The sequence below is a fragment of the Rana temporaria genome, chromosome 4 (assembly GCF_905171775.1).
Source record: "Rana temporaria chromosome 4, aRanTem1.1, whole genome shotgun sequence".
In the NCBI taxonomy this organism is placed as follows: domain Eukaryota; kingdom Metazoa; phylum Chordata; class Amphibia; order Anura; family Ranidae; genus Rana; species Rana temporaria.
In genome coordinates this window covers 41,185,794-41,199,962 of record NC_053492.1, presented here as the reverse complement: position 1 = coordinate 41,199,962, position 14,169 = coordinate 41,185,794, and the positions used below count along the sequence as shown (strand labels likewise).

General features: G+C 41.7%; 2 protein-coding genes across 2 annotated transcripts in view; both read left to right on the top strand.

Moving 5' to 3' along the window:
* LOC120936170 (cytochrome P450 2K6-like) overlaps positions 1-10,167 on the top strand; it is a 63,962-nt gene extending 53,795 nt beyond the window's left edge. Inside the window, exons 7-9 of the mRNA XM_040348324.1 lie at positions 1,034-1,218; positions 4,563-4,704; positions 9,542-10,167. Coding sequence (XP_040204258.1) covers positions 1,034-1,218; positions 4,563-4,704; positions 9,542-9,726 — 512 coding nt within the window. The 3' untranslated portion in view covers positions 9,727-10,167. The remainder of the gene's footprint in view (positions 1-1,033; positions 1,219-4,562; positions 4,705-9,541) is intronic.
* A 3,238-nt stretch (positions 10,168-13,405) lies between these two features.
* LOC120936169 (cytochrome P450 2K6-like) overlaps positions 13,406-14,169 on the top strand; it is a 31,281-nt gene continuing 30,517 nt past the window's right edge. The window contains exon 1 of the mRNA XM_040348323.1: positions 13,406-13,671. Within this exon, the coding sequence (XP_040204257.1) occupies positions 13,477-13,671 (195 nt within the window). The 5' untranslated portion in view covers positions 13,406-13,476. The remainder of the gene's footprint in view (positions 13,672-14,169) is intronic.

Here is a 14,169-nt window from a genome sequence, read left to right as displayed (position 1 = left end):
ATTTTTGTTTGTGTTATTATATCACTCCAATAAATGCCTTTAGTTAGTTTACATAGTTAGTCAGGTTGAAAAAAGACACAAGTCCATCCAGTCCAACCACAAAAAAAAAAAATTAACAAACAAAATTAAAAACACAGTACAATCCCATACACCCAACTCCATACTCACAGTTGATCCAGAGGAAGGAAAAAAACCCAGCAGAGCATGATCCAATTTGCTACAGCAGGGGAAAAAATTCCTTCCTGATCCCCCGAGAGGCAATCGGATTTTCCCTGGATCAACTTTACCTATAAATGTTAGTACCCAGTTATATTCTGTACATTTAGGAAAGTATCCAGACCTTTCTAAAAGCAATCTACTGAGCTTGCCAGAACCACCTCTGGAGGGAGTCTGTTCCACATTTTCACAGCTCTTACTGTGAAGAAACCTTTCCGTATTTGGAGATGAAATCTCTTTTCCTCTAGACCTAAAGAGCGCCCCCTTGTCCTCAGTGTTGACCGTAAAGTGAATAACTCAACACCAAGTTCACTATATGGACCCCTTATATATTTGTACATGTGGATCATATCCCCCCTAATTCTCCTCTTCTCAAGAGTGAATACATTTAGTTCTTCTAATCTTTCCTCATAGCTGAGCTCCTCCATGCCTCTTATCAGTTTGGTTGCCCTTCTCTGCACTTTCTCCAGTTCCCCGATATCTATTTTGAGAACTGGTGCCCAAAACTGAACTGCATATTCCAGATGAGGTCTTACTAACGATTTGTACAGGGGCAAAATGATATCTCTGTCTCTGGAGTCCATACCTCTCTTAATACAAGAAAGGACTTTGCTCGCTTTGGAAACCGCAGCTTGGCCTTGCATGCCATTATTAAGCTTATGATCAACTAAAACCCCCAGATCCTTCTCCACACGGATCCCCCCAGTTGTACACCTCCTAGTATGTATGATGCATGCATATTCTTAGCCCCCAAGTGCATAACTTTACATTTATCAACACTAAGTTTAGTGTGTTATGTTCCTATGATTTTCTTTAGAACGAGTACATGAGGAAATTGATAGAGTGATTGGATCGGCTCAGCCACGGAGTGATCATCGTAAGGACATGCCCTACACAAATGCGATCATTCATGAGACACAGAGATTTGCCAACATTGTGCCTTTGAATCTTCCCCGAGAAACTACAAGAGATATAACCTTTCAGGGCTACCATCTACCAAAGGTCATTTTTACTACAATTGTTTTTTTTTTCTTTTTAACAAACATTTTAGGTATAGAACTTAAATAATTTGCACATTGTTACCCATAAGTTATATTTGGTTTGGGTTGAATGAGAGTTCTTTGATCATGAGTGAAAGCTTTAACACAATAACAAAAATGTATTGGTAAGTAGTAAGGAGGCCAAAATGAATACACCGCAATCTATCTATTATACAAGAAAAGGGTAAAAATCATGGATTACATAAAGGAATACAGAGTATATTCCTTAAAACATTAAAATACAAACCATGAAAGGGATAAGACATAAGACAAACATTTAGATCTAAGTGCAAGGGATATATTCCATTGTTACCATGCTACTGGATGTAAGTACTCCATTCTGGTGACTGCCCTTCCTTCAAGAGTGATTTCTCCCCCCATCTAGTCTGTGTATATCATTACAGGCCGGTGCCTCATTGGTTAACATGACATGGCTCTGATCGGTAGGCCTCCCTATTTCTGGTTAAGGATTGGCTAAGTCTTCAATCCCTATACTTTGCATAAGTCAGCCCCCATTAATGCAAATCCTTGGCACAGACTATTTTGAGTGAGAGATTTAACTTGTTGGTACATGACCTTTTCAGGGAAGTTAAGTATTCATGATGGGCTGGCCACCTTCATTGCATATCTAAACGAGGGATCCTTTGAAGTGAATATTTGTAGAACAAGAGGTTTTATTTAGAGTTGTATCAATATGGGTGTGTAAAATAGCTTCCCAGAAGTCCTTGTTATACAGATGATTTGGTGCCTAAGCTTTTTTATCAATGGGACCCAATCCCATTGATAAAAAAGCATAGGCACCAAATCATCTGTATAACAAGGACTTCTGGGAAGCTATTTTACACACCCATATTGATACAACTCTAAATAAAATATATTCATAATTACAATATTTTACAACTGTTAATCGAGATTTCACATAAACTCATAAGGCAACAACATTGAAACCATGTCACTTAAGCAAAGAGACAGAGATAGCAGGGATATCACCTCCCAAGTACTACCGTGTTTGTTCAATGATGTCACTACTATGAAAGCCCCTTCCTTTATACAACTGATGATAGCATGCAGATCTGTGATTTGGCTGAAATCCTGTGTGGATTAGTTGTGTGTGGAAGATTGTTGGATTTTTAAGCAAGTTGGAGAAGGGAGGCATAATGATTGGTGATGGATTTACAAAGAGGGACTTTTTTGGGGATTTCAATTTTTTCTGTTTCAAATATTTTATTGAATTTTAGAATTATCAACAAAATTCCATTAAAAGAGTATATACAATAATGTAATAGAAATATATATTCCATTAACAGAACATGTACAATAGCATAGTAGAAAAAGGCGTAATCATTCAGGAAAGTAACTCTTATAAATGTAAATGAAAATAGATAACCTAGCGGATTGTAGGATAAGATTATGTAATATGAAGTGTCATAATCATAGCTTCATGGCAGCTATTTGACGACAAGTAATTGAAAAATAAAGTGGGATTTCATTTTTTTAATAAAGGACTTGGGTATCTTTATTGTTATGTGACATCTGTATTTATTTATGAATGAGTAGGGGTGATATTTACCCCATACTAATTTATGTGGGGGGTGGTACCTGGAACCCCATTATTATTAAAGAGGGCTTTCAGATTACGATAAGCTCCCTGCCCTCAGACCTCTAAAACCGCAGACGAGGGTCGTGGGGATAAGGCCCCTTTTCCTCATCAACATTACATGGTGATTTGATGGGATTAGTAGATTGATACAGGTGTTTGTGCTTTCTTTTTAGGTCACAGAATTGAGATTACAGGTATTTCTCTGTACTTGATAAAAAATATGATCGTAGCCGCCCAAAAAAGAAAACTGATGCAGTCGCTAGACATGTGCACTTTCAAAATATTTGCCTGTTTTCGTTTAATTTTTTTTTTTTTCCGGGTCATTCATTATAATCAAAATTCATTATTTCCAATAAATTCGTAAGTTTGAAAATTCGTAAATTTGAAAATTCAAAATCTGAAAATAAGAACGAAAATCTGAAAATGTAAAAATCCCAAATAATAATTAACTAGCTAATTATAACTATTAAATTATAGGTATTTTAGGTATTGGAATTTCCTTTAAAATGTGGCTGTTAGTGAATGTATCGAATATGAATTTATCCAAAGTTATGAATTATCCGAAATAATGAATGTCGCATCTAAAAGAATGGAACGTAATGAATTAATAATACAAAGTTTTTATTGTTATTATTATTATTTATTTAATATAAATTTGTTAAGTTCCATTCATTTAGATGCAGCATTCGTTATATCATTAGTCATATAATGCATAACTTCGGATAAATTAGTTATGTACACTAACAGACAAATTTGAACGGAAATTCCAATACCTATAATTTAATAGTTAGTTATTATTTCAGATTTTCAAATTTTTGGGTTTTTCGTACTTATTTTGTGATTTTTCTTCTTTTAAATTTTCTTAGTTTTGTATTTTCGAATTTTTTCAAATTCCGAATTTCCGAATTTCCGATTTTCGGATTTTCAAACTTCAGATTTTCCGGATCATTGAATTTCTGAATTTTTGATTTTCAAATTCTCGCATTTCCTAATTAAAGCGGTAGTTCACCCCCCCCCCCCCCGACACATTTTACCATCGAGACAGGCATTGTAGCGCGAGCTACAGTATGCCTGTCCCGATTTTTTTAACCCCGGACTCACCTTGTAATCCGACATCGTAGATTTCGGCTCCCGCGGGGAATGGGCGTGCCTATGGAGAGGGAGGATGATTGACGGCCGGCCCTGGCACGTCACTCTCCCCGAAGACAGCCGGAGTAGGTCTCGGCTCTTCACGGCGCCTGCGCACAAGCTATGCGCACGCGTCGTGAAGACCAAGCCTATTTCGGCTATTTCCGGAGAAGCGTGACGCGCCAGAGCCGGCCGTCAATCATCCTCCGTCTACATAGGCACGCCCATTCCCCGGTATCTTCGATCTACGACTACAAGGTGAGTACGGGGGTAAAAAATTCGGGACAGGCATACTGTAGCTCGCGCTACAATGCCTGTCTCGATGGTAAAAGAAAAAAAATATATATTTTTTTGGTCGATAGGGTGAACCCCCGCTTTAACAAATTTAGTTGAAAAACCAATTCGGAACAAAAAGATTTACATATGTCTAGCAGTCACCGGATTTTTGTTTTTGGGTTAAGATATATTTTAGCCAAATGGTTAAAATACTTATATTTTACTGTATTACTTCCTAAAGGATAACTGATTTTGTATAAAGTAATTACTTATTTTTATGTAATTTTCCTATCTTTTATTAGGGAACGTACATTGTTCCTCTTCTAGAATCTGTATTATATGATGAAACACAATTTGAAAGACCAGAGTCGTTCTATCCGGAACATTTCCTTGATTCACAGGGGGCATTTGTGAAGAAGGAGGCTTTCATGCCCTTTTCAGCAGGTAATATATTTGACAGTAGACACAAAAAAAGCCAATACTTTCATAAATTTACCAATACTATAGCACACAGGGCTCACATTTTTTCTAAGCTCTGCTAATCGATTCTTATCCCCTGGGGTCCATTAGTATATCCCCAAAAAAACGGTACAGCACATTGTTTGCATTTATTGGGTACTGTGTTATAGGCAGCCTCTGCTGCTTTGTAACAGTACTGTTGTCTGTGCATCGTTCCACTTCCCACCTACTTCTAGTGTGCTCTGAGGTCCTGAAAAGCCAAAGTGTGCTCTGATTCCTAATACAAATCAAACCACTATGCAAACCTGTGCACTTAAATTTTGGTCAATGAGGCCATCAGTCATAGTGATAGACTAATCAGGCAGGTCAGGCACAATGACAATTTCTCACTTGGGAAGACAAAAGAAAAGTACTAGTTTACAGTGGCGGCTGGTGGGCTTTTATTTTGGGGGGAGCGGCACTGCCAGCACCAGCCCCCCACCCCTGCCACCTGGGGCAGCTGGAGAGCGGCGGTCATAGGTGCAGGGAGCGGCGGTCTTAGGTGCAGTGGTCTTAGGTGCAGTGTCTGCTCCCCCTCAAATTGTACTGTAGGTCTGGGCTGTGATCTCCTCTCCTCTTTCCCCTGGAAGTATGGGGAGTGGCAAGTCCAGGGTCTGCTACTCTTCACAGCATACTGTAGGACCGGGCAGCGATCTCCTTTATCTCCTGGAGGTACAGAGAGTGGTGGCTCCGGTGTCTGCTCCTCCATCTCCTAAAGCGTACTGTTCCTCTTCCACCTAAGTGCTAGGCATCCAATAGGATCGCCTGAGGCTTAGACCAATCGGGAAACAGTTCTCATGACCTGCCTCCTGATTTGCAGGGAGGAACTTTGATGTGACAATAGCGAAAATCCACAACCCCCCTATCGGAATCCATGCACCCGGCGCTCTGATATGTAGATCAGGGAGCCAGATGCATTGATAGGGGGGTGGGGCCCGTGTGGCCTCTATGGATGGGCCGCCACTGCTAGTTTACCTGCCTACCAGATGTTTGATCTACACATGAAGGGTTCCAAAAGAATGTAGAGGGAGCATATTCAGGACTTAAAGCGGACGTAAAATTCTGTTATACCACTGATACCTACAGGCAAGATTAGGTATAGATATAGATGGGGGCAGTGGCGTCTTTTTTGTATCACTGTCGTGTATATTGGTCAGGCAACGCACTGACACCTTCGCAGCCATTGAGCTACATGCTGGGTGCTTAGTGTGCTCCTTTACCTTTTAAGAAGGGGTGGGCTCCCCTTTAGTCTACCTGACCTCACTTATCCAACAGAATGCACGTGCATCCACTGTGGAGACACTTATAAGTTAGTGTTAATTACCACAGATACCAGGGTGCTGTGGTGAGGCTCTGTGGCTTACGCGTGCATTTGCAAATGCATGCAGACTAAACCCCTGCTTTTAACGCATACTATTAGACAGGTTTAATTGGTTGGTCTGCGAGCTGGTCGGTAAGTAAGCTTGTTTTTTTCCCTTGAATGTATCCTTGGTCCTGTTTATAAGATTATAATAAGGCTTATCTGTAGGTACTGTGAATATCTCCTAAACTTTCCCCATTTAGGAGATATTCAGCGTGCATGCAGCCGGTGTCATCACTAACGCATGCACTGTGAAGGTCCGGCATATGGTGCCGGACCTTCAGAGCCAATGCTGTAAACAGCAGCTCTTGCCCGAATGCGTGGGAGTGATGTAATCGCATACTAGCACATTATGACATTGCCTTGCAGGGGATTTTTTTCCCCTTTAACTGCTGTTTACTACCGATTTAATAGTATACGTCATTAGAGATGTGCATGATGGAAAAATTATCCTTTACAACCCTTTCAACAAATATGGAGTCATAGACATCTCTGTTTGTGTTTAGGGATCCAGTTACAAACAGAGAGGGCTGGGCTCAACTTTGGGCCTCAGTTACATGGCCCATTAGGCCCTGTTCACACTTGCAGACCGCTTTTTCATCCATCCGTGTGTGGATGAAAAAGGGACATACATTGGTCCCTATGCGATTGCGGGTGTCAGTAGATGAACATCCGCTGACACCCGATCTCGCCCGCCTCCGCATTCCTCCAATTCTGCAGATGGAGGAAAACCTTATTTTTCCTTCCGTCTGCGGATCGGATGAACACGGAGAGACAGTCCGTGTTCATCCGATCCCTCCATAGGGGAGAGCGGATAAAAGACAGGGTGGTCCCTGCACAGTGTGCAGGGACTGCCCTGTCATCCGCCAGCTCAGCGGGGATCAACGGAGCGATCCCCGCTAAGCAAACGGAGGTTCACGGGCGGATCATTACTGATCCGCCTCATGTGAAAGGGCCCTTAGTGTCAATTTGCAGCAGAGATCACCGGTGTTTGTGAATAGCTGCAGCCAGAAAGCCTGTACAAATCAATGACAGGCAGACACTGGGCAGTTACATGTGATTAGGTACGAACAATCAACCATGGACACAGTTTATGTCTTGGGCTGATCATTTGTCTCAAACTGCATGCAACTACTTAACCAGTTCCCGACCCCCGCATGTAAATGTACGTCCACAATATGGCACGTACAGGCACATGGGCGTACATGTACGTCCTTGCCTTCTAGCGGGTGGGGGGTCCGATCGGGACCCCCCCCGCTACATGCGGCGGTCGGGTTCGCTCGGGGAGCGATCTGGGACGACGGCGCGGCTATTTGTTTATAGCCGCTCCGTCGCGATCGCTCCCCGGAGCTGAAGAACGGGGAGAGCCGTGTGTAAACACGGCTTCCCCGTGCTTCACTGTGGCGGCTGCATCGATCGAGTGATCCGTTATATAGGGAGACTCGATCGATGACGTCAGTCCTACAGCCACACCCCCCTACAGTTGTAAACACACACTAGATGCACCCTAACTCCTACAGCGCCCCCTGTGGTTAACTCCCAAACTGCAACTGTCATTTTCACAATAAAAAATGCAATTTAAATGCATTTTTTGCTGTGAAAATGACAATGGTCCCAAAAATGTGTCAAAATTGTCCGAAGTGTCCGCCATAATGTCGCAGTCACGAAAAAAAACGCTGATCGCCGCCATTAGTAGTAAAAAAAAAAATTAATAAAAATGCAATAAAACTATCCCCTATTTTGTAAACGCTATAAATTTTGCGCAAACCAATCGATAAACGCTTATTGCGATTTTTTTTACTAAAAATAGGTTGAAGAATACGTATTGGCCTAAACTGAGGGAAAAAAATGTTTTTATATATGTTTTTGGGGGATATTTATTATAACAAAAAGTAAAAAATATTGAATTTTTTTCAAAATTGTCGCTTTATTTTTGTTTATAGCGCAAAAAATAAAAACCGCAGAGGTGATCAAATACCACCAAAAGACAGCTCTATTTGTGGGGGGAAAAAGGGCGCCAATTTTGTTTGGGGGCCACGTCGCATGACCGCGCAATTGTCTGTTAAAGCGATGCAGTCCCGAACTGTAAAAACACCTTGGGTCTTTAGGCAGCATTTTGGTCCGGGGCTTAAGTGGTTAATGTGTTATTGTGTTATTGCATGTAAACAGCCACAAACAGCCATCGCACCTCTCAGCCTGTCATTGATTTGTATTGCAAACACCTGTGATCTGCACTGCAAATTTGTGATGATTCTTGATAATGTATGGCCCCGATCAGCAAAACAATGCACTGTGTAAAAAAAAGATTAAAAGAAAGACTCAATGAACCACCTGGCCCTATTCTGCCATCATTATTCTATGGTTCCATATGTATATGTAGCTCTCACCCCCAGAAGGGCTGCTGATTTACCACAGGTTCCTTTCCCAGATTAGTGCAACAGAAGCCAGGCATATAGCAACAGCCACTCTTGTGGCTCAATGAACAGGGGTTGCCTTGTTTTTATATTTAATGCTGAGCAAACTTGGATAGGGCATAGGCAGCTGTGGAATGCTCCATTAACTCTGAACAGTTACAAGAGGACACTCTTCAGCCTGTCACTACTCCTTAGGACAGTCTCTTTAGTAATGGGCCAGAAAATGGACAGCACTGAGACACCATCAGAAATATCCCAAGCCAGGCAAATGCTAGTACTGATACACAAGGGTTAGCAGTCACCAGGATCCTGTACTTAGGTCTGTACTCACAATGTTGCTGGATACATGGATATTGCCTTCCAATATAAGACATTTCTCTAGTGAACACTCCAGATCTTCATTGAAATCTCCTAATTAACTCCAGAGACTTTCAGCAAATAGGCTCCCCAACTTCAGCATAGCTGGGACCTTGATAAGCATAAGTAGAACTTTATCTAGGCTGACTAGAAGGGCAGCAGCCCTTGAGGCTGCAAACTTCTGGACAAAAACAGGGCAGCTCCAGAGCCCAGAGTATTTATGCATGTCCCCTGCCACCTTCTGGGCACCCTCTTCCAGGGATTGGCTGAAACAACATAAATATTCAGGTTACTGATTTGCCTTTTCAACCCACTACATTATAAAATCTTATAGAAGGCAGGGAGGGGAGGGACAATCAAACCTACGACCAGTGGAGCCCAGGGCAGCCCAAAGCAATCACAAGCTGCTCCACTGATTTCTGAGGAATCAAAAACGAAATTTACCTAACCAGCCTAACAACCTGTCTGAGAAGGTGTTACATATATAATTCCATAGTTGGTGTAAGATGGTAAATCAAGTATTTAAAATTAAAAATTCACATTAAAAGTAGACACTATAATAAAACTCAGTGAATATACATTGTAGTTTATTTTGAGGTCTCTAAAGACGCGTTTGTAAAGTTTGACAATCATTCTTCTCCTTTTTCCTTAGGTCGAAGGTCTTGCCCTGGAGAAACACTGGCAAAAATGGAGCTGTTCCTCTTCTTCACCAGCCTCATGCAGAAGTTCACATTTCATGCTGCCCCCGGTGTAACCAACTTCCATGTCAAACCTGCAGTTGGTCTTACAATTGCGCCATTATCTCCGAAGATCTGTTGTGTGCCACGGTCCTACTGAAGATTTATTTTCACTGTTTCTTAGTGCTATACATTACTGCTCCTCCCTTACTAATGTGCCCTAAGGGTCACCTTACACAGAAGAGAGCCAAGATCTTCAAGCTGAAAGTTAGATATCAATCTGTTGATAATTTCACTTGGGAAACCTATTTATATTTAAATCCCTAGATTACAATAATAGCTGGTGATACTGATTTAAATGTTCTTTGGGCCCTTTGTGTTATGAGGTAACATCACTCTGCCCCTGTCTCCCACACTCTCCTGTCTGTAAATCACATTGTCAAATGCTCTTCAACAGGAAACTATACGTTTCTGTGCTTATGCATGTTGCCCAGACATATTCCACTGTTGTCACCATTTACAGTGAACTTCCAATAAAAATGATATCACCTGAGCCAGAAGCATTGGAAGTAAGGCTAATGCCATGTACACACGATCATTTGTCGGCATGAAAAAAAAGTTGTTTTTCAAAAACGTAATTTAAAATGACCGTGTGTGGGCTACACATCATTTTTCAGGTTCTGAAAAATTACAAATTTTTTTTTCGAACATGCTGCATTGTATAACGTCGTTTTAAACAATGTCGTTTTTCGGGTTGTAAAAAATGATCGTGTGTGGGCTAAAACGACGTTAAAAACCTGCGCGTGCTCAGAAGCAAGTTATGAGACGGGAGCGCTCGTTCTGGTAAAACTACCGTTCATAATGGAGTAAGCACATTCATCACGCTGTAACAGACAGAAAAGCGTGAATTGTCTTTTACTAACACGGAATCAGCTAAAGCAGCCCAAAGGCGAATGGAACTTCCCTTTTATAGTGCCGTCGTACGTGTTGCACGTCACCGCGCTTTGCTAGATCATTTTTTAAAAACGATGGTAACGTCGTTTTAATGATGAAGTTGGGAACATTTTGTTTTTTGGACATGCTGAAAAACAACATTTTTTTTTCATGCTGAAAAATGATCGTGTGTACGCGGCATAAGGTAAGTCTTTTTATTCTTTTTTTTTAAAGGTGATTTGACTTTGAGGGTGGGGGTCTTTCGATAGAGCTGATCTTCCATTTTAATGGAAGGTCTGCTTTTAAAAAAAGGTTAGTGAAAATACAATTGGGGCATACTGGGTCGAGGATGTCATAAGGGGGTGGGGTCATCCGGGGATGTCATCAGGTGGCCCCGCTCCTTAGTTATTTTAGAACTGTCAGACAGTGCTGTCAGTTTGCGGGAACCTTCGTCGAGTGCAAAACTTTTTTTTTTTTTTTTGTGTATCGGCAGTAGCGGCAGGCATCATGATTGATAATAGATCTACACCAGGGCACATTTTTTTTAATAAAGGACTGCCTACTGTCTTTTTTTACACTATACTTTTTTTTCTGGTAAATGAATAGGGGTCGCCATCAGTAATTTTGGGGCCCCTTACACAGCTTCATGCATGGGCCCCCTGGGTGCTGCCAAAAATGTTAGTGACTGTTATCTATGCTCTCCCTCCTCCTGCCGTGGTCTGAGAACGGGGGGGGGGGGGTGCTGCTAAACAAGCCAACAAATAAGTGTCTTGTATCTATCTGATCTCACCTCTCCCGCCTCCTGCTGCAGGGGTGCTGTCGAAAATCTCACCTTTTCCTCCTCCTGCGGTCAGGTCCCTGACAGGTGTAATGCCTGTACCCCCCTGATGGCGGCCCTGGTCCTATGTACCCCATGCTCATTCACCTGAGAGAGGGGACCCAGGATCTAGGGGCACCCTTGTTAAAGGGGCCTTCTAAATTTTGATAAGCCACACCGCAGACCCCCACATCCACTGGCCAGCATTGTGGGGAAGAGGCCATTGTTCCCATCCCCCCTCCTTCCCCAGAACCCCCCCCCCCCACACATTGAGGGCATGTGGTCTGTTATGGTTCAGGAGAGGGAGGTGCTTTCTCTGCCCCCTTTCATGGCCTGCCAGGCTGTATGCTTGGATAAGGGTCTGGTATGGATTTTGGGGGGGATCCCCACATTGTTTTTTTAATGTATTTTTTATTATTTTGCAATGTTTTTTTTAATATATTCAGCTGCAAGCATGCAACCCCGCTGACAACTGATGACTCATCAGTTGTTAAGGACACGGTGGCTGGTTTGCTGACCCGCTCCTTAGCAACCAGCTATTCTTCAAATGGAGTTTGGATCGGTCTATCAATTTTCTATCGATTCAAATTCTAATCGTTCAAAAAATTTGAAATTCATTAGAAAATGGATGTAAAAAACATATGTACATAAAAAAACGTAATTCCGGATCCATTTTTCATCTAATTTTCTAACAAAATAAAACGTGACTGAACGGGTGGAGAAAACGGAATGCCTGCGTGAAAGGGGCCTAAAATGTTAAACATCTTTTAACATATACATGATAAATAAAGTTTGAATAAATTAAGGAATAAATAAAGGAATACATTGTAAAAGAGAAAGTACTTTATTAAAAGTACAAAATGACTGCTTCTAGTTAGATTAGTTGTTTTGAGGGTTGCTGTGTTTTCTTGCATGCTTTGCTTGTTTTTGGTTTGCTGTTTGGTTTGCACGTGTGCCTTTATCTTTAATAAATATATATTTCTCACCTACTTTTGTGCCTGTTTCCTTAAGTGCAGCCCACTGATCTGTTTAAACTGGTGTTGGATGCCTGTGTTAGACCTCCCTGACACGGACACTGTGGAGCTTGATTATCATTTTCCATTAAACAACAGAATTGGCAGGTCTGCCACTGGCACTCTGTGCTTTTTACAGATGAGAGGTCAAAGGGTCTGGAGAAACTTTGGAGAATGTTATGCTACCTGTAACATCGTTCAGCATGACCGGTTTGGTGGTGGGTCAGTGATGATCTGGGGAGGCATATCCATGAAGGGACCCACAGACCTCTACAGACTGCACAATGGCCCTGTGACTGCCATTAGGCATATCATGATATCCTTGGACCCATTGTTAGACCCTACGCTGTTGCCGTGGGTTCTGGGTTTCTCCTGTTGCATGACAATGCCTGGCCTCATGTAGTGAGAGTAAGCACCCAGTTCCTGGAGGATGAAGGATGAAGAAATTGATACCATTGAATGGCCCCCACGCTCACCTGACCCAAATCCTATAGAACACCTCTGGGACATTATGTTTCGGTCCATCCGACGCTGGCAGGTTGCACCTCAGTCTGTTCAGTCACTCAGTGATGCTCTGGTCCAAAACTGGGAGGAAATACTCCATGACACCATCCGTCGTCTTATTAGGAGCATGCCCTGATGTTGTCAGGCATGCATACAAGCACTTGGGGGCCATACAAACTACTGAGGACCATTTTGAGTTGCTGCATTTCAGCAAAATGAACTAGCCTACTGCATAATTTGTTTTACTTTGATTTTCAGGGTGTCTTTGAATTCTGCCCTCTGTAGGTTGATTCTCATTTCCATCAAACAATGTGGCATCCTTTTATTCCTAACACATTACCCAGTCCATATTAATATAGAATAATCCAGCATGATATTTTTCCCCATTGAGATCTGATGTGTTTTTAAAGTGTTTCTTTAATGTTTTTGACCATTGTACATTATGTTTTCCCAATTTGTATAAAGTCCTGCCTGTAGAAGAACACCAAGTCTTTTGGAAGCAACTTATGGTTTTAGTTATCTAGGTTACTCATTTCTGGAACAGAAAACTATTACAAAAGTGACAGTGTAGTACTCCTCCCATTTCAGACAATACAGGACACGGAACACCTTGTGTCACCTTTACATCTTCAGAACTATAGCCATGGAGTTTACTCTTACTTACTTATTCACTATATACGGATTATTATTTTTGGCTATCCTATACATTATAAAAGAATGGGGATGGCGGACCTCAGATGCTTTGTCCAGGAAATTCCCTCCGGGACCCAGAGCTCTGCCGGTGATCGGAAATCTGCATATGATTAATCTCGGAAGGCCAAATGAAACTTTTATGAAGGTAACTATCGGTATTTATTTAGCTGTTCAGCTCTGACTTATTTCTGTGTTTAGTAAAGATTTACAATCAGTAAATGCAGTCTTCGAGGAAACCTAAAAAGATACAAATGACAGATGGCATTGCTGACCTTTGTAAAAAAAGGTTTTTGGCTTCAGTACGGTACTTCTAAAATCAACCTTTGATTTAAAACGTTTGAATCAGTTTAAAGCTAATCTGTTTTGTTTTTGTTTTTTTGTTTCTGACCCGTGACTCAGAATACTGCAGCCATTTTTTTCGCATCACAGCCAAGCAAACAGCAATTTTTATAGGACAGTTCAGCAATGGCAGATGACATGTTCCCTTTAAACCAGGGGTCTCAAACTGTATGGGAAGGGGTTAACATAAGGGCAATCAAAGGGTTTACTGTGTGCCTAGCCAGTGCTTGGTTACTGTGGGGGAGGTGCTTGTACTAGGGGAAGGCATTGATCCATACCTTCTCTACTGACAGAATGGCAATCT